General features: G+C 35.2%; 1 protein-coding gene across 1 annotated transcript in view; it reads right to left on the minus strand.

The window, feature by feature from the left end:
• Positions 1 to 1,824: 1,824 nt before the first annotated feature.
• LOC142349448 (uncharacterized) overlaps positions 1,825 to 26,151 on the minus strand; it is a 116,936-nt gene continuing 92,609 nt past the window's right edge. Inside the window, exons 4-6 of the mRNA XM_075401013.1 lie at positions 24,517 to 24,780; positions 15,570 to 15,785; positions 1,825 to 2,266 (exon numbers count right to left, since the gene is read on the minus strand). Coding sequence (XP_075257128.1) covers positions 1,950 to 2,266; positions 15,570 to 15,785; positions 24,517 to 24,780 — 797 coding nt within the window. The 3' untranslated portion in view covers positions 1,825 to 1,949. The remainder of the gene's footprint in view (positions 2,267 to 15,569; positions 15,786 to 24,516; positions 24,781 to 26,151) is intronic.

Raw genomic sequence — 26,151 nt, forward strand, 5'->3', positions numbered from 1 at the left:
TTATTAATCAAACATTATTTTTTTCTAATTCATAACAAACTAAGGTTGGGTTTTCGTAAAATAATTAAATAAAAAATATGTTTAAATCCTGCAACCCTTCTGTCTATTGGAACTCTTTCGTGTCGTTTAAGCATTTCCGCTGTAACTGTTTGTTTAAATTTGGTCTTCGACGTTTCTTTTCTAATTATAATTGGAAGTGTGTTCCATTTTCGAATAAAGTTACGAACAATTGAACCATTACTCCATTTTGACTTCCATTTTTGTTCTAAGAAAAGGTTATGGGTTCGTTTGTTTACAATAATAGGCACGTTTTCTAAAAATCTGAAATGTTTATTAGAGCGATTTCTTCTTTGTTGGAGAATATTGAAAAACCTATTTATATACACCCGTGTTATTTGGAGCTCTGCTGGAAGTATTTTAGTCTCCAGAAGTAGATCTCTGGCAGTATCGTATTTGGTTTTCATAAAGCAAACTTTTATTCCCCAGTTTATCTGTTTGTTAATTCTGTCAATAGAGTAAGATGGTAAATTTTGAAAAAAAATTGCGCTAAAATCTAAATGAGACAAAACTAGTGATTTAAAAAGATTTATTCTTGTTTTTAGCGGTACCTGATAACGAACCAAATATAATGATCTGATTGCTGAAGCCATTTTACTGATAACCTTATTTAGTTGATTTTGGTATGTCAGTTCCCTATCAATTATTACACCTAAATATCTACATTTTTCAGATGCTTCCCATCGGTGTCCCTTGAAATCGACAGTTTCAATGATCGGCAATTTTTCATTCCTGAACACCATTAACTCCGTTTTTTTCTCATTCAAAGTTAACCTGTTTTGTTTCATATATTGATCTGTCTTGTTTAATGTATTTTCAGCTATTAGCTGCAAATTTGCTTCATTCTTTGCATGACATAGAATTGCTGTATCATCGGCAAACTGTAATACATCACAATTGCTTGATACAGCTTCACTGAAATCATTGACATAAAGTATAAAAATTAGAGGCCCTAAGACAGTTCCCTGAGGAACACCGTGATTTATGACAACCCAATCTGATTTTGCTATCCCATTTTTTACACACTGTTTTCTATCACAAAGGAAAGAGTTTAATAAGATTCTTGCATTTTCTCCAATTCCATACCTTTTTATTTTGTTCATAAAAACATCTATAGATATTGAGTTGAAAGCCTTTGCTAAGTCTAAAAAGAGTGTGACAACAATTTCGTTTTCGTCGACGCATTGGTTTATCTTTTCAGTTAAAGAAATGATAGTATCGAGACAGGACTTTTGCTTTTGAAAGCCGAATTGATTCTTGTTAATCAGACCATTAAGAGTTAGGTGGTGAGTTAGTTGTTCAAGTAGTAATCGCTCAAAAATTTTTGCTAGAGTTGGTGTGACTGATATGGGTCGATTGTTTTCTGGTTCTAGTCGGTCTCCCTCCATATCTCGTAATTGGAAGTTTTGTATATACGTGAGAGGCAACAGTAATAAATGAAAAACTTTGTCAAAATTTTAGTAAAAGTTCATCAATTAGTAAAAAATTCGTCAATTTTAATAGAGAACGAAAATTGATATTTTCAGTTTTTAAAATTATTTCAAAGGTTGTTCAGCTTTTAACTTATTTATAAAAAGATTCTAATAGATGAATGATATATTTATGTGGAAATTGAGCAAAAATACTTACAGGCAATTATCTTCTTTTTCCTAGAGAAATGATAAAAATTAAAAACGTGTCTTCAATAGTCGGTTCAGTTTTTCATGAATTTTTCAATGGTATCCCCCTTTTTCTCTCCAGATAAGATTTCGATCGGCCAAAATTGACTTAACAAAAAGGCCAGGGTAGCATTTATAATTACATTACAGACCACGCAAACCATTATCGATACAATATCACACATAATAATTTTTACTATATGAGCAAACCAGTTGTATTAGTTAGAACTATATTCATTTCCGCAATTCCTCAGCGTCAGAGCTGAGAACCGACAGCTGTGACCAACTCCGGTTATCATCATTATCGTCTTCCGAGTCGCCACCTCCCCCAGGACAACCCTCAGCATCTCTCCTCTCAACTTGAGGAGTGGGACTGTGTAGCATCCTCTCAACTGAAGAGAAGTGCTGCTGCCATGCTAGCTTCTGCTTTTTATCAGCTGAAGATGCCTCGCTACTTCGCGCCTCGAAACTTGAAGTCGTGTCGTCAGTCGGTGTTGTGTTTATATTGGGAGATTCTACGACTGACTTCACGTATTTGGAGAGGGAGACAGCTAAAACAACGAGTTTCTTCGATGTTTTTTTTTCGCATCTGATTTTGACCTAGTGAAGACTCGATGTAAATTTATTCAGATTTTGCAAGATTCCCTGCGAAAAGATGTTAATATTGTACGATGTTTTTCCCGCTTTGCGCTGAGAATGAGGTAGGATGTAAAAAGTGTTGTTGTGTGGTAATCTTGCAAGAACCGCGCCCACTTCTGCAAAACTAACATCAAGTTTTGACTTGCGTACTCACTCTAGACTCTTTTTCCCTAGTTAATTTACGAATGCATAGCAATTGTTATAGCTATATACGTGAAATGATTTGCCAATCCTCCGTCATCAAGTTTGCATTTTTTCAAAATCGTTTCATAGCGTTTATTGCCCATAATATACGATCAATCATAACCATTAGGCAAACAAACAAGATAAAACTGCCTCAAAAACGGAATGATGTTAGTATCGTATCCACTTTGATTTGAAGCAAATAATGAAATCTTTGGTGATGCTTTTTTGAAGTATCGAGAAGCTTAGAAGCCTTGACTGTTATAGTTTCATAAAACTGAAGAAGTATTAACCTGATGAACTCTGATGTTGAGTCGATAAGTAATGGTGGCAAAATTTAAACTAATTCTTATTTTTTTTTAAATCTCAAACATTAAAAATTCGAATTGCCACAAGGTTAAAGTGACATTGTAATATTATAAATCAAACGTACTACATCTTTCCTTTGAATAACTAAAAATAATACTTAAAAAAACTAAGGTTCAGTTTCCAGTTTTCATGAATTATTTTATAAAAATAAACTCTTACAGCCTTCAATTTTTTTGTCCATTGGAACTCGTTGATGTCTTTTTTGCATCTCTTCTTATAATTTTGTCAAAAATTTGTTCTTTGATTTTCCCTTTCTTAGAACTCTTGGAAGTTTATTCCATTTACGAACAAAGTTTCTTATAATTGAATTTTGACTCCATTTGAATTTACATTTTGTTGGGAGTGAAAACTCATATTTGCGATTATTTACATTAGCTTCAACGTCTCCGATTATTCTGAATTCCTCTGATCTTGTATGTTTGTTTGTTGGATAATATCGAAAAGTCTTTTAATTGAATTTTTTGCTATTTGAAGTTCTGCGGGAGGTATTTTTTTTTCGAGAAGTAGCTAGGAGCACTGTCATATTTGGTTTGGAAAAGCAAAGTCTAATGCCCAATCCAATTTTTTAAATTATTTTGTCAATTGAGTAGGGTGGCAAACTTTGAAAAAATGCATTAAATTCTAATTGCGACAAAACCAGTGATCTAAAGAGATTTATTCGAGCCTGTAGAGCTATTTGATTGCGTACCAAATAAATTGATCTGATAGCTAATGCCATCTTACTGATCGCATTATTAAGTTGTTATTGGTATGTCGACTCTTTGTCAAGAATAACACTTATATATCTGCATTCATCTGTTGTTTTAAAGAATGACTCCAAAATTCAACGCAATTGACAATAGGGTGACTTTTCTATTTTAAAAACCATCATTTCTGTTTTCCCTTCATTTAGAGTTAACTTGAGTTGTTTCATATAATATTCAGTTTCCATCAATATTTTTTAAGCCTTTGCTTCTAAATACTGTTCATTTTCTTCATGTCATAAAATAGCTCTGTCATCCGCAAATTGTTAAACAATCGAAATTTTCGCTATTTCCTCTTCGATAATATTTACATATAGTATGAATACTAGTGATCCGAGTACAATACCTTGTAGAACACCGTGATTTAGAATTGGGCAGACGGATTCAAAAATTCCGTTTCTAACACACTGTTTTCTGCTGATTAGAAATGAATTCAATAAGGATCTTGCGTTTTCTCCAAAACCATTTTTTTCAATTTTTTGATTGAAAAGGTCCAGGGAATTTAAGTTAAAAGCTTCCACTAAATCAAAAAAGGTTGTTGAAACTATATCCTTTTTCTCGACGTTATGATTTTTTTCTCTGTCTGGGCAATTATTGTTTCAACACATGACTTCTGTTTTTTCGAAGCCAAATTGAATTTTGTTAATTTTTTTATCCATATCTAAATGTTTCTTCATTTGCTTCAGGAGACTTCTTTAAAATAATTTTTTGCTAATGTGGGAGAAACCGAAACAGATCGCTAGTTTTCAAGGTTATGCCTGTTGCCTTTCTTGTGGATGGGAGTGACAAAGGGTTCATTTTTCAAAATATCAGGGAATGTATTTTGGTTTATACACTCGTTGATAGCAAACTGTAAATGGGTTTCAATGGACAAATTACAGTCTTTCAATGCCCAGGAGTTTATATACCATGGTTCAGCTGTTTTTTGTGTTGGTAGTTTGTCAGTAAATTTGTATACTTCTCTTCTAGTGAACGGCTTGAAATTGAATTGATTTCCCTTAAAAATAGAAGAAGGCATCTTAGGATCAAATTTTTCACCGTTCGAAAGTGCAAGACGAGCAAAACATTTATCCGAACAGTAAGCAATGCTTTTTCATCTGATATTACGTTATGGCCGTCTTTTAGCTTTGCATTTTTTTTTCTGTCCGTTTGTTTTGAGTTATTTTGTTTTTTGATAAACTTCCATTGTTCTTTTGAAGTTGGGAAATTTTCCAAAAGTGATCTAGAATAATTGTCAGATGCTATACGTTTTTCTTTATTTACATCGTTTGTCAGTATTTTGTCACTGTTTAAGAGCTTATGTTTAGAATTCTTTTTCCACTCATTGAACACACGATGCATTTCATAAATGAGACTACAGAGTTCTTTTTATAGCCATTTTTGTGCTCCTTTTTTGTTTTCGCTTCTATATTTTTCAACAGTGCGTGACTATTTATTTTATTTTGGAAAATTCAATGAATTTATTCTATTTGCTCCAATGCTTTTGTACATTGGTGACTAGTCATGCAAAGCAATATCACGATTAAACTTACTTCTTGTTTATCTTCATTTATCTCACATTAAATATCTGGTCTTTGGCTGTGTATATTCCAATTTCAATGATCATTGATATGTAATAGTGAAATGGTCTCTTTCAAGTACTGATTCTATTATTTCTATTTCAAAATTTTATTTTGTAGAAATAAAACCGTGGCTGAAAAAAATTCCCTCCATTTGTCCATATTGCTTTTTTGGTGTTCAAATGCTGAAGCCCGTTATCTGCAATTAAGATAATTTGATTGCAAACTGCTTGGGTATTAATGAATGTGCCTACACTTCCCCATCTTTCCAATTCAGTTAAGGATGATCTCACTTGGTTAATAAATTGATGACTACTGCATAGAAAAGAATATGGAAAAGTTTTGTCCTCTTTTCAGTGTTTCGATAAGAGCTAGGAAAAACAACTAGTCGAGAGTTGACAAAAATGTGTTAACTTTTCGTATTTATTATTTATTCAGGCTTCTACAATTCATGTACCAGATCTTGATAATATCTTCTGCTCTGTTCTTCTCTTTGTTGTACTGGTCTTTTGTTTTCATATTTTCTATTAGAGCTGGGCCAGGGTTTTTTTTCAATAAATCACTTTTATGCAGAATAATTACTATGACGAATAATGAATACGTAAAATTAATGAAACCAAACCCCTGGTGAAAACAAATTGCTTAAAAAAATCTGACGAAAGATAAAATTTGGTTTTTCAATATGGTTTGAGTGACTTTTGAAAAAGGCAACTTCACCACATCCCGCTTTTACAAACAAAACTTATTTTTAAGATCACAAAAAAGTAATATTTTATTCAAAAGAAGTATTTAACGTTTCTACTAAAGAAATAAAAATTAAGAATTTGTTGTAGCGATATCATTATCTCACTAGTCTATCAATTAGAATTTAGATGTCAATTTATTCCACTCACAAAATCCTAAAATCCACTGATCAAGCTGATTGACTTGATCTAACCTAAAATAGAATTTATCGACTAATTTCCAAGGCGTAACATAATATAGAAATAACATCCACCGAAGTGGGACCAGAAATTTTACATGCCAAGTGTGTTAGTTATTATAAGAGCTAATCCTAATTTTCTTTGTATATTTTGCGTAGATCATCATCAAAAAAGCTAGCCCTAAATTTCAAAATTGTATACTGTTGGTTGTAACGGCTGCTCTTCTATCAAAGTCAAGGAAAACTTTACACAGCCCAGTTCAATTCAGCGGTTTCAAATCTGTCCGGATATTGTGTTTTTGCAGTTAACTTTTGTGAACTGTATTATCCGCTATACTGTAGAATGCCGTTGCATTACTTGATACTCACTAATTTCAAATAACTACTTGTTCAGCTCTGGCTAATAACAAATGACTTTGCTTCAATTATGCAAAAGTCCAAAATTTCAAATAACCAATTAGTCTCAAATTGGAGGTTTTTCAGTGATATCTCCTTAACCACAAAAGCTAGTGAGATAAAATTTCACAGGGTTAAGAACGTTAGGTAGGCCTACTATCTGATGTGAAAATAAACAACGCTGGGTAAACTGCGTTGGTCGGTCTACCTTTTATATTTTATACCCAATCTTAATACATGGGTAAAAATTTCAATGTTGAATAACTCTGTAAGTAATGATTCAAATTTCAGCAAACTTGGCAGTGCACAACACTGTCATACAAGCACCCAAACGGAAAAGAAACGAACGAAATCGGTAGAATTGTCTTCGAGAAATAACACAACAAGTTTCACCTCAGTTTTGAATATTCTGAGTTAAATTAATGAACAACTTTTGTTTCTCAATTGGCCTCAATAACACCAATATCAAACTATGCTAGGCTTCGTTATAGCCAGGAAGAGCAACTGACTATGTGCTTTGCTCAAAGTTTCTCTTACTTAGGAACTTCGTTCCTCAGAAATAATGTTTTGAGAATATCAAAGTTAATTCTCTTTTCAAGTCAGAGTAAAGTTAAAACTGTACAATCACTAATATGATCTACAGAAACAAGACTCGATAACAAGTAATTTACCGCTCAAGAAAGTGTGCTTCAATACGCACTTTATGTCAATTTAACAAGACAAAATTAACGAGTTTCAACTGATTTTTGGTAGTTTTTCAAGCTCCTTTTATGCTGCTAGTCACGTGGATTTACATGTCAAATTCAACTGTTTATTGGTTGTAGATAATAATGTCGACAGAATGTGAAAACTTTTCCATAACGTCACTTTTTCAGTGTAAAATTGATGTCATGGGAAATTTGTTAACCATGTAGAAATTTTGTCGAATTTTCTGTATCAAAAACAGGTTGATTCGCAATGCAATCGCAAAAAATCTGATGCAATACTGTTAAGTCGTAGTTTGTTTTGCTAGTGGTTGAGGTAGTTCGAATTTGAGTTATAGTTTGACTTCATGAATGACGATTGTGTACTAATAATAGTGGCTAAATATAAATGTTGAACAAAGTGAACAAATCCGTATGACTTCAATAGAATGTAGCATTAAATTTCGCTTGACACACAATTCTAGCTTTAAGGCTTGAAATGACCTTGAAGCGCTATTCAATTTGATTTCTGAGTTGTTAAGCTCAACCGCAATATCGCCGGCCCTGTTTTCTATCGCGAAAACATCTTTTCCAGGTAGTACTGGAGCGAGCTTCACTACTGGTCTCTTGTACACTCCGTCGTTCGTTCGAACTATCGCTGATCGAATCACACCGTCAGGACCACCGATGGTCTCTGCAAGTCAACCTAGATTTTAATATCCACGCTTATCGCTGTCTTCGATCAACCAAACGAGATTGCCTTCTTTAAGGGTTTCGTTCGCCGTAGATCGCCCTTTTTGCCGATTATTCAGAGTTGGCAGATATTCTTTCCGAAATCTGTCCCATATGAGATTTGCATAGGCTTGAGTTTGTCGAAAGAGCTTTCGATGATCAGCAAATTCTTCCGCGCATGGTAGATAGGGTAAGCAAACGTTCCTGTTGCCAAGCAAGAAGTGATTGGGGGTCAAAGCTTCTAAGTCATTAACCTCCGAGCTGACTGGAGTCAAAGGTCTCGCGTTCAACGTCTGCTCAACAAAACACATCGTTGTTGAATGAACGTCCTCTGTGACTGATCTGTTCCCCAACACTGTATACATTGTTTTCTTGCAACTTCTCACCAACCGCTCCCATACTCCTCCAAAGTGGGGTGCTGCGGGTGGGTTGAACTTCCATCTGATCCCTCGTTGAATTAGATGTTCTTCGATCCATTCTTTGTTCCATGCCGCAACGTACTCTGCAAACTCTCTTTCAGCTCCAACAAAGTTTGTCCCGTTGTCGCTGATGATCGTATTCGGTTTGCCTCTTCGAGCAATAAATCTCATTATTACATTGAGACAACTATCTGTGTCCAACTTGGGTACAACTTCTATATGCACCGCTCTCATAGTTAGACAAGTAAAGAGACAACACCATCGCTTTTCGTTTCTGCGCCCAATCTTCACAATGAAAGGGCCAAAGTAGTCAACTCCAACATTTGTAAAGGCTGTTGAAACATCTAACCGCTCTTCGGGTAGATCTGCCATGACTGGTGCTATCGTTTGTGCTCTGCCTTTTCTGCAAGTAACACACTTGTTCTTGATTGATCTTAAGGCGTTCCGTATGCCTAGTATCAACATCTTCTGCTGAACAATGTTTCTCTCATGCTCAGTGCCTTCGTGTTGATTGTCCTTTTGCTCGTTTCGCAAGAATAATTCAACCGCGTGATGTTTCCAATGTAGCAATATTGGATGCTTTGCATTGAAATCCAATTGATTTTTGCCTATTCTGCCTTTGGCTCGAATAAGTCCTTCTTCATCTAGGAAGGGAGAGAATTGTAGAATTTTGGTGACTTTTGGAATTTCCTTTTCAGCTTTGAGAGATTTCATCTCTTCAGCAAACTGTTCTTGTTGTAGTAGCTTGAAGATTGTTGCTTTTGCTTTTCCTCTTTCTTCGATGCTAACTATGAGTGTTGCTGGTCTGTGTTTGTTCAGTGCTCGCTGTACGTATGCCACTGTATTTACTAGTCTGTTGAAGTTACTGAATCGTTCCCACTGGATAACAGCTTTCTTCTCTTCAGCCTGTATCATGAATACTGATGAGGGTATATTCTCTTCATCTGAGGCAAAGGTTAGGTTCACCTGCTCCGGCCATTCACTTTCTGGTCGTTTTAACCAGGCCGGCCCAGTGAGCCACTCACTTCTCTTGAGTTCTTCAATGTTGATTGCTCTGGTGCCAATGTCCGCTGGGTTGTTGATACCGCTGACATGTTTCCACTGTGAAACATCAGTTGTATCTAGCATCTCAGCCACTCGATTGGCCACAAACACTTGTTGTTTGCGATGGGAACTGTGTATCCACTGCAATACCGTAGTTGAGTCTGACCAAAAACTGCAACTATTTATCTTCATTTCATGTTCCTTGACTATCTGTTCTTTCAACCTCACTGCCATGACTGCCGCTTGAAACTCCAACCGTGGTATTGAAAGATGCCTCATCGGTGCCACTCTGCTTTTTCCAATGACAAATGCTAAGTCAGCTGAGTATTCTTTTGGTTGTGAACGTAGATAGGCCACTGCACACATCGTGTCTTCAGATGCGTCAGCAAACACATGAAGCTCAGTTTTATCCCTCTCTCTGTTGAAGTATCTTCTATCGATGCTTGTTTCAGCCACTATTGGAAGTTGTTCTTTCCATCTCAGGATTTCTTCTTCTTCACTAGGCTCCACTTCTTTGTCCCAATGTTGTCCGTTCTTAGTCCAGAGGCCTTTCAGAAGTCGTCTCATATGAACACTGAACGGAGCAAACAATCCGATCGGGTTGAATACTGAAGATACCAGTGACAGATTCTTCCTCTGGGTTATAGGTGCTTCAACTTCCTTGTTTGTACCTCTGCATACTTGAAGACTGTCATCAGTAACGGTCCATTGTAGTCCTAGCACTGAGGATCCCTCCGTATTGGGTTCCACTTCGACTTGCTTTGTGTTGCTGATTGACTTCAAGTCTTCTGGGATTGCTTCGGTAACTGGATCGTTATTGCTTATCCACTTCTTCATTTCAAATCCATGTTGTGAGAGAAGAGTTTGTAGTTGGTTGAAGACTTCAATTGCTTTTTCCGGGGTTTCTATTGATTTGATGAAATTGTCCATGTAGAAGTTGTTTTGTATTGCCTTTGCTGCAATCGGATACTCCTTTTCGTTGTCCAGTCCCACTCGCTTGAGGGCATAGTTTGCACAAGTTGGAGAACTCTTAGCTCCAAATACGTGACGCTGATATTCGTACATCTGAACAGGTTCATTTGTTCTTGGACGCCATAAGAACCTCAAGCAACTTCTATCCTGTTCGGGAACTTGCACTTGTAGAAACATCGATTCGATGTCAGCTGTCAGGGCTATTGGTCTTTCCCGGAATCTGAATATTGTTCCAATCAACCCATGTAGCAGATCAGGTCCTGCTAGTAGCTTATCATTAAGGCATACTTCTTTGTACTTTGAGGCAGCATTGCAAACACGTCTTAATTTGCCAGGCTTGTTCGGGTTTAGCACTGGATGGTGTGGCAAATACCATTCTTTCCCGAAGGTGCCTTTCACTTCGGACTCGTCCAATATCTTTACGAATCCTTTTTCTACATCTGTATCTATTGACTGTTGATACAAATTCTTCAGGTTTGGGTCCCTTTGGAATCTTCGCTCCAGTGAGTAAAGCTGAACCAAGGCTGAGCTGTAGTTGTTCGGTAGGTTTGGCTCTTGTTCACTCCACAGCATTCCCACTTCGTACCGCTCGCCTGTGAACTTTGTCGTACTCTCTAGCATCTTTTGTGCCTGCAGTTCCTTCTTTGACTGACTGACGACGTTGATTTTGGAAGCATAGGTTTCTATGTCCCACCAGGTTTGGATGTTCTCAGCCACTTTCACATCTTCTGTGAAGGCGAAATGACAAACATTTTGTCTTCTTATGCCCGTCATGGATCCACAGACTACCCATCCTAGCTCTGTTAGAACGGCGAAAGGTTCACTTCGTGTTCCTATCTTATAGTCCAATGGGCGTTGTAGCTCATAAGCATCTTGACCGAGGATGATGCCAACTTCCATCAAGTTGAAGCTTTTGTTTGGTTAAACACTCAAGTGGTTGAAGCTTTGCTTCAGCTTGTTGTAGTTGTAGTTTGTGTTTCCCAAGGAGATTGACGGGTGTGCAAACGCTTCGATTGAATGCACCTTTGAATTTAGTCCCTTTATTTTGAGAGGAACCTTTTCTGTCTTCAGATCCTTCGTTCCGTGTATGCCAGCTATGTTCTGCGTCACATCGCTGCCTTGGGCCCGTAACTTCTCTTGCACACTTTGATCGATGAATGAAACCGTAGATCCGCTATCGAGGAAAACATATGTGTTCAGCCTGTTGCCACCGCTCTGTATTGAGACAGGAACTATCTGAAGAAAGCTAGTCACTTCGTTACTCTGGTTGATTGTTGCTGCGCTTACGTTGACTGAGTGATTGCCCTCATCCATTTCGTTTTCTGAGTGTAGCAATCGGTTGTGCTTCTTGAGTCATCCATTGATACCGCACGCATTGACTTTACAATCTTTGATTGCATGTCCTTTGCCTAGACATCCGTAACATAAGCGTTGCTTTCTCACTGTTGCGTACCGATCATTCACACTCATGATCCTGAATAGTGGACAGTTTCATATTTTATGAGTGTCTTCGGCTAGCGGACAGTGATCACTTTGCGTTTGCTTCGTTTCTTTAACGTTGGAACTTGCACTGAAGTTCGACGTTTTCGAGAACCGTTTTTCTCTATTTGTGCTTCTTGGGTCTTCTTCTCTTCGCTCTCCCTTGAAAGCTGAAAACCCTTCGTGCACGAATGCTATCCTTGATAGCCATTTTTCAAACATAATCAGATCAGGCCAATCTTCATCTTTATCATCAACATAGAACCACCAGTTCTCTTTGAGAACTTGGGGTAATTTATCTACTGCCATATACGGTGTCGAGCTTGATTGCAGATCACCAATCTGCTTGTACTCTTTGAGCACATTCACAAAGTTCGAAACAAATACTGAGAAACTGATCAGACCTGGTGAGTCGTGTAGTTTCACCTGACTTGCTTTGCGAAGACTCTCCAGTTGTGCATCAATGATCGCATGAGGCCTTCCAAATTTCCTCTCCAGAATACTCCATGCAGCACCATAAAACTGTCCAGAATAGCCCATTCCAGAGATTGCTGACCTTGCCTTGCTTGTCAGTAGAGTCTTCAGGTGGCTCATCTTCTCTGAGTCTGGTATTGGTCGTTGATCCACTGTAGCAATGAACATACTAGACCACTCCGGCCATTCGAGAGTGTTTGCATTTGCATCCGGCCATTTGCATTTCCAGCTCTAGCCCCCTCCGCTCAAACCGTGCTTGCTCGAGTCGCATCTTGGTTTTGAATTCGATATCGAATTTTTTCTTCCTTTCCTCTCGCCTTTGCTTTGCTGAAGATGTTTCCGAAACATTCTCCGTCTCTTTGCCACTTGCTGTTGCTCTATTTTGCACTGTTTGAGCAGCTGGGCTGTCCGTTGGGTAGTTGTTATTGCTCTCGCTGTCGTTCACTGCTTGGTTTGCGTTGCTTTGCTCTGCATTCATTGCTGGTTGCGTGCCTTTGCTTATATATGAAAGCCAATGATAGTCCAAACTTTTTTGCGCTTCCTTGCTTCTTTCAGATGCTCTTCAACGAAATTAGCTTGATAGGGCACAAGCTTGTTTAGACGCTGCAGTTGCTTGGGTATTTCTTCCTCTAGAAGGTGAACAGTCTGTTGGTAGAGGACCTTTAGTTTGTTGGGTCGATCTGAGTCTTCAATTATTTTGTAGCCAATCGCTGTTTTAGTGTTGACTTCTTCCAATAAGTCTTGGAATTTCTTGTCGTACCTTTGAGCTGCTGGTTGAAGCTCCTCTTTGCTGGTTGTGCAGGGATTGCCTGGTTGCCTTTTCCTTTGCTTGTTCCTTTTAAGCGAGGTTAATTCTTCAACGTGTTTTATGAATTGCACTCGCAACTTTCGCTCTGCCTCACTGGCGTTGCGCTGTTGATTTGTTTGATTCTCTTTGGGGGTGCCTTCGGCACTCTCTTCATCAGACTGGACAGCAGTTTGCCTTCCACTGTCCGGGTCGGCGGACCAAATGTAACGGCTGCTCTCCTATCAAATTCAAGGAAAACTTTACACCGCCCAGTTCGTTTCAGCGGTTTCAAATCTGTCCGGATATTGTGTTTTTGCAGTTAACCTTTGTGAACTGTATTACCCGCTATACTGTAGAATGCCGTTGCATTACCCGATACTCAATAATTTCAAATAACTACTTGTTCAGCTTTGACTAATAACAAATGACTCTGCTTCAATTATGCAAAAGTCCAAAATTTCAAATAACCAATTAGCCTCAAATTGGAGGTTTTTCAGTGATATCTCCTTAACCACAAAAGCTAGTGAGATAAAATTTCACAGGGTTAAGAACGTTATGTAGGCCTACTATCTGATGTAAAAATAAACCACGCTGGGTAAACTGCGTTGGTCGGTCTACCTTTTATATTTTATACCCAATCTTAATACATGGGTAAAAACTTCAATGTTGAATAACTCTGTAAGTAATAATTCAAATTTCAGCAAACTTGGCAGTGCACAACACTGTCATACAAGCACCCAAACGAAAAAGAAACGAACGAAATCGGTAGAGGTGTCTTCGAGAAATAACACAACAAGTTTCACCTCAGACTTGAATATTCTGAGTTAAATTAATGAACAACTTTTGTTTCTCAATTGGCCTCAATAACACCAATATCAAACTATGATAGGCTTCGTTAAAGCCAGGAAGGGCAACTGACTATGTGCTTTGCACAAAATTTCTCTTACTTAGGAACTTCGTTCCTCAGAAATAAAATTTTGAGAATATCAAAGTTAATTCTCTTTTCAAGTCAGAGTAAAGTTAAAACTGTACAATCACTAATATGATCTACAGAAACAAGACACGATAACAAGTAATTTACCGCTCAAGAAAGTGTGCTTCAATACGCACTGTATGTCAATTTAACAAGACAAAATTAACGAGTTTCAACTGATTTTTGGTAGTTTTTCAAGCTCCTTTTATGCTGCTAGTCACGTGGATTTACATGTCAAATTCAACTGTTTATTGGTTGTAGATAATAATGTCAACAGAATGTGAACACTTTTCAATAACGTCACTTTTTTAGTGTAAAAGTGATGTCATGGGAAATTTGTTAACCATGTAGAAATTTTGTCGAATATTCTGTATCAATAACAGGTTGATTCGCAATCCAATCGCAAAGAATCTGATGCAATACTGTTAAGTCGTAGTATTGTTTTGCTAGTGGTTGAGATAGTTCGAATTTGAGTTATAGTTTGACTTCATGAATGACGATTGTGTACTAATAATAGTTGCTAAATATAAATGTTGAACAAAATGAACAAATCCGTATGACTTCAATAGGATGTAGCATTAAATTTCGCTTGTCACACTATTCTAGCTTTAAGGCTTGAAATGACCTTGAAGCGCTATTCAATTTGATTTCTGAGTTGTTAAGCTCAGCCGCAATATTGGTTATTTTTCTGCTATTTGGATTCTTCTGACCCACGTTAGAGACCAACTTGTTAGAGATTGAGACATCTTTAAGAGGAAATTAGTTTGAAGAAATGGTTTTAAATGGTTCAATAGGGAGGACAACCCATCTCAGTTTAATTATGACTTAGAACATTTTTGGTTGCACAAAAGAGATAACAGGAAAAAGGAAGAAAATTGTGCGATGAATGGGTTGCAAAATAGTTGGAATATTGGTCAGATTGAAAGCCAGCGTGTGTCCGGATAAGAGCGTAATTAAACAAGGAAATGCTGTAAAATGATGTAAACTATTATCTGGATGAAAATCAAGCTTGTAAAAGTGTGGAAACGGTGGTGAAATTACTTTGAATACGTTTGTTTCTCATATATTCAATATACTTTTCAGTTAAAAGATTGTACAATGACTTCGGCCCCGTTGGTCAGATTAAAAAAAACAACCCTTTGGTCAGAATTGGAAACCTACTGTACACTGAATTGTAATTTCAGCGTGAGTTGTGTTGTATTTTGACCATGCTCTCGAAGCACAAAGTGTTGTCGCTGTTTAGCATGCTGTAAAAGAGCAAACCGTTTTATCCATCTTTTCTCATCAAGTGGAAAATACCAGAATTCAATCCTTTAAAACTTCTCAGTTTGACTTCCCAAATCATCCATACTGAGCACAAACCATGTTTTTTTGGCACTATAATGTATCAATTTCTTCGTACAATTTTTTGTCAATTTTTTTTCGGTTTTCTGGGCTGGATCAATTTGATAAAAACGAGTCTTTTTAATAATATACTCACAGTTCTTTTCCTTCTTCTTATGAACCAGTTTCTTCTTTTTCTTGGGTTTGTCTGTTTTCATCGTGTGCCATGCCTCCAATAACAGGAATGCACGAGTGAACATAAGGTGATAGAAGAAGTAGACACCCCAGAGAATAACCAGAAACAGGAGAACCCAGTGTAGAGTTTTGTTTTCACTCTTAATTGCCACCAGACACATGAACAACACCGACACACCTGTAATGGATTTTCAAAAGGGAATATGATATTAGGCGAGAAATCGATTAGGCGAACACATTTTGTAAGCATTAGTTGAAAATTTTGGTCTTAAGTTTTGATCTTAACATTAAGTGAATACCAATAGAAACATTCAGAGGCTGTACTTCAAAATCCACTTGACGCTATAAACTACTCAAGTGTCTCTTCCTAACAAATGTCTCTCCATGATAATAGGCAACAAAAACTGTCATTTTTTTTAATATTTAGCATTTGCAGCACTTCATTTTAAATCCATCAGTTTCAGTATATGGCAACATTTTTCTCGAATTTACGCCCCATAACTCAGAGCATGAAAAAGAGTAAAAAAAGCGCATATAAAATGAACCTTTTTTGTAAACTTTTTGCCCCTCAGAAACATTCCTGCAAAGGTATTTGGCAAAAAGTACGGAGGAAAGAGTCGAAAACATGATAAAATATATTAATTGCTGTATTCTAAATAGCCTAGAAGCTCAGATTTATGGGGCGTAAATTCGAGAAAAATGTTCTTAAAATGAACTTGACGGGTATAGAATGAAGTGCTGCAAATGCTCAAAATTAAAAAAAGTGACCGTTTTTGTTAGCTATTATTATGGAGAGACATTTGTTAGAGTACTTTATAGCGTCAAGTGGATTTTGATCCATCACTTGAAAATGTCTTAATTGGTATTTGCCTAATGTCCAGATAACTTCAGTTGAAAAGTTTAGCCTAATGTCTAAAAAATGTGCCGGATTCGTAATTCGAAAAAATCAAACATACCGATTTGTATTTTTCAAATTCAATCGGAAGTTATTCCATTTAAATGGTGAGAGTTACTTTCACTCGAGCTCAAGTTTTACTTTCATTTTTTGAAGTCACAAAATTGAATCTAACTGTTGTTGATTTCTCTAAGCTTTTCCGGCTTCAAATCAAGATGACAAATCAATCAAAAGTGCTTTGAGATTGTTAATTCAATTAATTTTATTAAAAAACAGATATCGCTCGCAACCTATTACAATTAAATTAAGTAACCAGCAGCTTGCTTAAAGATTACTATCGATGTCGTGTTGGGTATTATATCTTTTTCATTTAGTATGAAAGATTGCTTTTTATTAAAAAAATGGAAAATTTATAAGAGATTTTTTTAAAACGCTTCGGTTCATCAGTTCACTAGTTTTTTTGTGAAAAACTCTTCAGTTTGCTTAACAAATTCAATTTTGTATATACACCTAAAACAAGAGAACTTCCGAATGCCTGCAACTACAGTTTTACCAACAGTGTCCGGTTATCTAAAAATCACTGGTTCACATTTCACAAAAATAGGATAAATACGTCTAGGCGCATCGAGATATTAAAAATTGGTTTTCATGGGAAAAGTTACAAATTATAAAAAATGGTTTGTTTCTATTAGTTTATAAAAGAAAAAAAACTGTCACTGCTATTAAAAAATTCTTTTTGTTTAATTTTTTTCATACCGGGAAAACCATCTCTATATTGTCAGAGCATAAAAAATCTATCTAGTAGAAATTTTTTACTAACTTTAAAAATCTTCTTGGTAATCCCGGTAGTTTTCAGGTTCATATCATATCTTGATAGTTCTCAAAAGATAGATCTCCAACCTTTAGCAAGGTTTAGCAATCTACACAGTGATTGTTCCCAAAAATTTTTTGAAACAATATACCATGCTCCTCCAGTTTCATCCACCCTTAATTGCATAGAGGGAGCTGTAAAAAAACAGAATTTAAGTTTTCTTAGTAATCAGTATCGTTAATAATTGTTTTTGAAAAAAATTTGCGAGACCTGCAGCTAAGTTATGAGAGATGCTCTTGAGTTTTATTAAACTTCTATTGAAAAAAATGTGCGCTTAGCGTAATAGCTTTAAAAAATTCTCTGTTGAATTCAATGAACTCAGTAAAAAAACCCTGATCATAGCAGAAAAAATGGTATGTAGTTTGTTGGTTTGTTTCAAAAATCTATTCAAAAAATTAGATAAGTTGCTTAAACAGGGGGAGCATCATTGATGAACGTGAATGAAAGGAGATAAATAGAGAATAAAACAGCCTAGAAGTAGAACAAGGAGAGATTCTGTTCGTTGATTGCATGAAAAAGAAATATTTTTATGTGCTTGAGCACTCGGATAAATATAGTTCAATGGCCTGCGAAAAACAACATTAAAATTGTTATGAATGTCATCAGTAGGAAATTAATGCATCATGTAGCTCATCCTTGGGAGTAGCAAAAGACATTTATGGCAACCACACCAGATTATTTATGTTGTGCCATCAAGAAAACTGCATTTGAATTGTTTTATAAACAATAATCTGGTAAAATTGTATACTTTTTCATTTTTAACAGCATTTTTTCCGCGTACTGATATGAGAGAAATGGATGTATATATATATATATATATATATATATATATATATATATATATATATATATATATATATATATTATAACAATTATGAAACGCTAAACACTTACTAATATTTTTATTAAATTTTCGTTTGATATACTGTTTTACTTTTTAACACTTTCTTTATTGCATTTTTGACTGAAACAGATTTCAATTTTTTTTGGATGAAAAGAGCTAAAAAATGGTTAAAAGTACTGAAATTTAGGGAGGACTATGAGAACTGGATCGAACAACAATTGTTTATTAAACTAGCAAATGAATTGAAGATATACACCATGGTACCTAAAAATTACGTACAAAATGATTTCTGCTTTTTAAGCATAGCTGATGGTCCGTAAGCATTATTGGAGCAATGATGTAAGAAAAGGCAGGCTATTTTGGAAATTGTAAGCGACATTTAATTATCATTTCCTCCGGTTTAACAGAAAAGAGGAGTAAACAGCTTTGTTCTCCCACTGTTTGCTCAGTTAATACGCAATGAAGTAAACTGAATTTGAGTTCAAAACCCACTGCACAGTATTCATACAAAATTTACCTGAGAAATATCAGTTTCAAGGCTAAAAAGCCGAAAAAATATCAAATGAAGTTTTGAAAGATGCCAAATTTATTGAATTCATCAGAGTGATGCATAACGCCTTCTCTGACTATTAATTACAGCCGGACAATTTCTTTCTGAAGTAGAGTTTTCAAAAAATACTGCAAAAAGTCAGTTTGAAGACAAAAACAGTATTTGTGATCAAAAGAGTGTATCGAAATGCTCAAGAAGTTTCTCTTTCTGACAAAAGGTTGTTTTGCTGGAGCGACGGAATTATTTGAATTTATCAAACAAATTGAAGGAGATTTCTTTATGAAAAGCACAAAAGCATTTTGAATTCTGACAAGCGATGATTGCTTATCTGGTGTGAACAAGAGCTGATGATCAGAAATTGCTCGTTAAACGTCTTAATAAGCTTATCGTTGTGGGCTATTTGACAAAACTGAATTAGTACAAAAGATGCCTTTCCAGGACCTTAATATTCAACGAAAATGTGGAGTGCTCCGCCTCATAAATCAAAGACTATTGGCAATTTTTGTAGGAAAAGGAAAGGAGGTAGCGGAATGGCCATCATTTAATTGAGATCTAAATGTAATCGAATATAAACAGGCTATTTTGAAGCAGAGATATCAGAAAGAGAAAGTATGTCTGGGAAAATTATAGAACAAAAAAATGTCAGAAATTTGGAAACAAATTGACGCTGATAGCGTGGAAACTTGTATGATAAACTTTACAAACAGTCTGCTAGACCTTCGAATAGTTGAAGGCGTAATGACCCATGATTGGAAAACAGATTTGTACTTAAATTTTTGTTTTATCTAAAGTTTAAAGTGCTTTTTGGAGAGATATTCAGGAAAAACTAGCTTTTCGGTACCATTATTTATTTGGTACCATGCTCCCACGCAATGATTATTTTCATATTTAGTTTCCTTTTATAGACGCCTGATTCCGTTTTTGCCTGCCCTTATATTACCATAGCATGATTCATTAATTTTCAAATCAAGCATTAGATTCAGACTCTAAGCTCTCAATTAGCTCCTAATTAGGAATCGGTCTTCTATCCTCGAAAATATTTGTAAAGTGTATTCAAGACTTTAAGAGCATGTTCAACTGGTTGTAAAGAACAATAGAAAAACAATTGAGACCAAAGGAACCCATTAGCCGCAAGGACATAAAAAACCGCCACCATTTTTTTTTGATGAAAGTAAAATTCTTCTTGAGCGACTACGCGTGAACAGTGAATTGCGTAAGAATTTAATGAGAACAGTTGCGTCATTCAGTTTGACGTTTGTTTTATAAAACATTTAAAATAATAACCTCAGTCAAAAGCTTTTTTCGGTCATGAACCTCTGCATAGACGTATTCAAGATACAAAATGCTAATCAAACGACGAAAAAGACTACTTTAAGCGCTTTTGAGAGTCTGAAAAGACAATTAAAAGATTACTTATGCTGTAAAATGAATTTATGAACAGAAAGTGAAGCTGAAATCGTGATCTAATTGATTTTTAAGCAACGGAGAAATTTTAGGGAAAGGTAAATTCCTTTTTGTTCAGTAAGAGCTATAGAAATTAAATAGGCTAGATCTGTATGAAAAAAGCTATTTTATAACAAAGTTGTTTTAAGTTTCTTGAAAAATTAATTATAGTTCCCATCGTTTAGAGAGCATTTAAAACCTAAATTATTTTTATTTCTCTGCAAAAAGAATACATCGAACAAAACCAGTAGTCTACCTAAAATCGGGAATTCTCACTGGGTGAGAGGTTGACCCAAGTTTGGGTTTCTGCCCTTTCAGCACTGGTCGTTACGTGGAAAATACTATTTTTTAAATATATTCTTAATATATTTTTGTAAATTGGCGCCTAAGCTGTCCGGGATTTAACAGACACCGCAACCAGTGGTCTTGTTTTTTGGACTGTGTCTGTCTTAGAACTGTTCCATAGGAAGAGACCTCGATCTGTCCAGAAATCGGGAATTGTCTGTGAAAACTGTGATGTTTAAAAACACAACTTAGAATAACCTATTGGAGTGAAAAAACTGAATACCGAACGCTGCTCTTGGGACATCTGTAGTATCAATTAGTATCAATCAGTTACAAATTAATTCAAATGAACGCTTACAAAATTCACTATCATTAGCAAAGGCAGCTCAATCAAATGCTAAACTCAGTGGGCTTGTTTATCTAAAGGGCAATGTGGCCTAAGTGAGCAACTTAAGTCGTTGGTTGAAAGTCGATGCCGGGCTGACCACCATAAACCCATCTTTGATGCCATATCAAAGTCATGTATGGTGCGAATGGTATCTCAGATACCATATCAAAAACCATACAAAAACAAAACAGTGTCTCAAATGACATATTTTGGATCGCATATTGAGCACAATGTGACATAATTTGATTTTCTATTGAATAAAAGAAAAACTTTTTTATTGTGATTTTGATTTTATATCTAAGACCATAGAAATCTATGGCCTATAAAAAACCATAAACATAGAAGTTGTACATCCGTTTTTTTATGGTTAAAAGAACTTCAATTAACTCGATAGAAAAAGACAAGACAAAGAAAACTTTGAAAAGAAGGTTAAGAAAAAAAGAATGATGGTGTCTTAGATTCCATATGCAAGACCATAGAAATCTATGGACCAATAAAGACCATAAACAAAAAATTTTTGCATCAATTTTATATGAATAACAGAACTTGAAATGCCCTTACACTTTGTAATATGAAGTGAAAATTGTTCAATTGTTTGCAGTTTTTAATTATTTTGCCTAATCTTAAAAAACTATCTCCAAGATTATACAAGGTGTCTTAGATACCCTATCCATAATGATTATTTAGATACCATATTCATTACCATTAAATATTCGATCTGTCAGAAAATCATCAAAAACGTGCTGCTCTGCAGAACCTACCTTTTGTATGTGAGATCTTAAAAAACATACCCAAGATCAAATATGGCTTCTTAGATACCACAGCAATACCATACAAGAACTTTGGCTCTGAATTGGATGGAACAATATATGGTCTTTGATATGGTATCTAAGAAGGGTCATCCAGGGTGAAAAACGGAATTGCAGATAAAAAACAATGTTGTACGGAACTTGATTATCAACGATGGAAAGCTAGATACAAAGGTTTCGTAAGCTTTTAGCTCCAAACTTGAATTTTTTTCCTCAAAATTATCTTAAATTATTGACATGCAAAAATTTTTAAGCCACAAGTCAAACTTATTGTAATATTTCTGCAAAACTTCTTTCCTTTTGCGAAGTTGCCTGTTTTTTTTGTAAAAAAGTCTCGGCATTGAGGTACAGATTTTTTTCTCAGTAGTAATCTTACAATAACGGTATTTCACAATATTTTACGAATAGTTGTGGCCACCAGAAAGAATATTAACAGTTATTCTCAAGTAACGCAAAGAGATAAAATGGGACATCTATGTCCTTCATGGTTAAAAACTGCTATCATTGGAGTCTTGAGGAAGTCAGCGAGTTAAATAAATATTCTGGAAAAACAGTTATATTTAGCTCAATCCTGAATATTTGAGGTTGATGCCACCATAAATTTTTAAGGAAAAGATTTGGGAAATTTGTTATATTTAGTTGAATCCTGATAAAAGCAGTTCAAAAACAGTTATATTTCTACGATTATTTAAGAAATGAAAAACAAAAAACAAACTCTAATTCTAATTAATATAAAAAAATTTTTGGTATCTTATTTTCTCACGTAAAAATAAATTTTTGTTACATATTTCAAAATATGTATTTTTAAAAAAAAATCCTTCTATCCAAAGTTCGACACATTGTAATTATGACTTTGCGTAAGTGCGTCTCAAATAACTTCGATAAAGAAAATTTTATCGAGTGAACTTCATTGATCTCTAATGGTACGACAAAACAGAAGACAATTTAGTAACTTTCTGTAAGAAACACAGTCAAAGTTTAAATTAATTCATCTTTCAAAAAACCAAAATTTAAGAACATTCCCTCAAACGAATTGCATAAGCGGAAATTTAATTGCATTTTTGAAACAGAGATTTGTGATAAAATGAAATAGCTGTTTGAGTTACCCCCAAAAAAGTCAGCAAGCTTGATGGCGATAGCCCCCATTAATACCCGACAAAGCACATATTTTGACAGACTATAAACAGAATCAGATGTGCCTCAAATACCCAGATATGAAATAAAAGTTCAGAAAACGTTTGAAGTATCAACTATTTAGCACAAATAATGTAAGCATAGACTTTCTAAACAAAGCTGTTTTAATATTGATATATTTTTTTGCACATTTTTATTGCTTACATATCCAAAATGTTTTTCCGGATATGCTAATTCTTTATACAAATTGAGTGATTCCTTGAGTTCAGTGGAATTAATTGTTCAATTCTCTGTGACTTTAGTAGGTATGTCTTTTACACATGCCGTTGGGTTTGGAATAAGGCGTGCAACGAGAGTTGGAAGATTTAAACGAGATTGATTTCTCGTGTTTGCCGCATAAACAGAGAAAAATTGTTATGCTGTCTTGCTTTTTAATGTTTGCTATGTTTTTACGATCTAGAATGTTCCTTCTTTTTCCAGAAAAAAACAACAAAAACACAGTCTAAATTAATATCTATTGCACAGCTTCAGTGCACATGATCTTGGAAATGCGATCGTTTTTTTGGGGGGTAAAATAAAATCAAATGGATTGAAGTTGCTTTTCAGATGAGCAAACAAGCTAAAGGTTATTGTATACTTGGAGCTAATTAACAAAAACAAAGCATAATATACATAAATATATTTGTTCTTTTGAAAGGTCGAGCATGGTCTTTCAATGAGTTGAGGATTGCTTTTTTGAGGAATTATTATTAGTTAGATTTTCCATACTTCTTTTCTTTTTGTAGATGTGTACTGTCTACCAGCAACACAAAACTATTGTTGCAACAGGCAGTGCACCATCAAAAAAACAGTTGGATTTTGCCAAAAATTCTTAAGCAACATTGAACTCTTAAGATAAATTAGTTTTTGCAAGTAACCTATATTTTGAAATTATTGAGCTGAAAACAACTAGTGTACAAAGCTAACAATAGACTATCATCGGAAGTGAGATAAGTGTGTTATCGTTTAGTTCATTTGAAATGAAAAATGGTTTTTTTAAAAATGTATTTACAGTAGCACAGTTCGTTTTTCTGTAAAATGTCAGAAACATTGAAAACATTTGAACGGATTACGTTATAAGCACAAGCTACTTTTCTGCACAAATGTAAAATTTTCGCGTCCAATGTGAACATTTTAAGTCGAGGTAAAGTTGAGCGTCATGTTTCGGTCAAGCTAAAGTCCAGAAGCTAAAACTTGGGTCGAGCAACAAAAATTTGGTTCAAGCTAAAGTCTAGTTGTAAATTTAGTTTTTCATGGGCTGTTTGAGTCAGTCAAGGTCTCTTCATACCACTTTTTGGTCAAGCTTGTTATTTTCATAGGGCGAGGTCTGATCCTGGGAAGCCAAAATTTGTTCATACCTGTTATTGAACATGACTTAAACGATCAATTTAGAACGAATAAACCTAAAGCGAGGGATAATCTAAACAAGTCAAAACACTTAAAATGGTTTAGGCAAAGTCTTTTAAAACGATCGGATGAACACGCCCTTTTGCATTGGATAAATTTGATCATAAACGGATTTGGTACTAACGGGTCTATTGAAGGGCATTTAAACGAGCAATTCCAAATGAGATAGTAATTATGGTTTTACAAGTTTTTGAAATTTTTTGCTGTGATCTCTTGATTAGAGTAACGTGGAAAAATCCGCAACCTGTGATTCCAAGTTTGAAGGAGACCGAAATCTGTTCTGCAATCTGGACTGGCACCTCGTCTCGTCCATACTGTTCCTCCAGTTCCACCAACTTCCGCCCAGCCAGAACCCGCAGAACAAACAAAGTGGTAATTACAAAACTGAGCAGCAGGTAAAACACGAGTAGAACCCACTTGTTGCAGATGGAACCACAAGTGGGGGAATCGGAGGTCAAATCTGGGAAGCAGAAGTCTTCGATTATGGCGACCGTGGATCCAATCACAACTAAAATGCACACAACCTTTTTTGAATAAAAAATGAAATAAAAGCGAAACCCATTGAACCCGAGGGGTCCATATATGGCCTTCACGTATATCATATACACTTTTAGTACGTCAATATGTTTTATTAGTTTTTTTCCGGGACGTTTTCAAGTTTTTCATGGTTAATGTTGGAACTTCTTGAGGCTATGCTCCCAAAAAAATTTAATACAAATTGGGGTTAATCAAATCTGGTCTCCGCTAATAATGCTGAACTTTAATAAAATTCTTATTGTGCTCGCAATGAGTAACCTTTTTGTGGTTAATTTGATTGAATTTATTATGTATCTAATCTCAATGAAATCATTAACGTCCAAAGAACCAAAGAGCATATCCTAATAGAAAGAGTCTCTTCTATGGCTAGTGTATATTTGTAACAACTGCATTCTAAATGACAAGAATGTTTTCCTCAATTACTTTGAATACATCGGACCGCGTAAACGTACTTGCATATCGCCGAAGAGGACTGGCAAGTACGTTTGTTCCTTAAACTGTAACGATGTTGTAAGCCAACATGATTATGTTGTAAGATCTTGCGTGAGATTTTACCATATGCGCTTTAACATGCAACATTAGGTGCTGATGTACAAGATCTGAAACAAGTTCGATGTTTCCATACAAGATATGTTTCTATACAAGATCAGAAACAAAATAAATGTTTCTATACAAGATCAGAAACAAAATAGATGTTTCTATACAAGATAAGAAACAAAGGAGACGTTTCTATACGAGATCTGAAACAAAATTGATGTTTTTATACAAGATCAGAAACAAAATAGATGTTTCTATACAATATCTGAAATAAGATAGATGTTTCTATACAGGATCTGAAACAAGTTTGATGTATCTATACATGATTTGAAACACGATAGATGTTTCTTTACAAGATCAGAATAAAATAGATGTTTCTGTACAAGATCAGAAACTAAATAGATGTTTATGTACAAGAACTGAAACAAGCTAGATGTTTCTATACAGGATCTGAAACAACTTCGATTTTTCTATTCAAGATCGGAAACAATATAGATGTTTCTATACAGGATCCGAAACTACATCGATGTTTCTAAACAGGATCTGAAACAAGATAGATGTTGCTATACAAAATAAAAAAATAGATGTTTCCATACAAGATCAGAAACAAAATCGATGTTTCTAAAGAAGATCAGAAGCAAAAAAGATGTTTCTATACAAGATCTGAATTAAGAAGCATGCTTTTATACAGGATCAGAAACATGTTATATATTTCTGTACAAGATCTGAAACAAGATAGATGTTTTTAAGCAAGATCAGAAACAGACTAGATGTTTCTATACAAGATAATAAAATAAATGTTTCT

Source organism: Convolutriloba macropyga, chromosome 11 (genome assembly GCF_964194025.1).
Source record: "Convolutriloba macropyga chromosome 11, txConMacr16.3, whole genome shotgun sequence".
In the NCBI taxonomy this organism is placed as follows: domain Eukaryota; kingdom Metazoa; phylum Xenacoelomorpha; order Acoela; family Convolutidae; genus Convolutriloba; species Convolutriloba macropyga.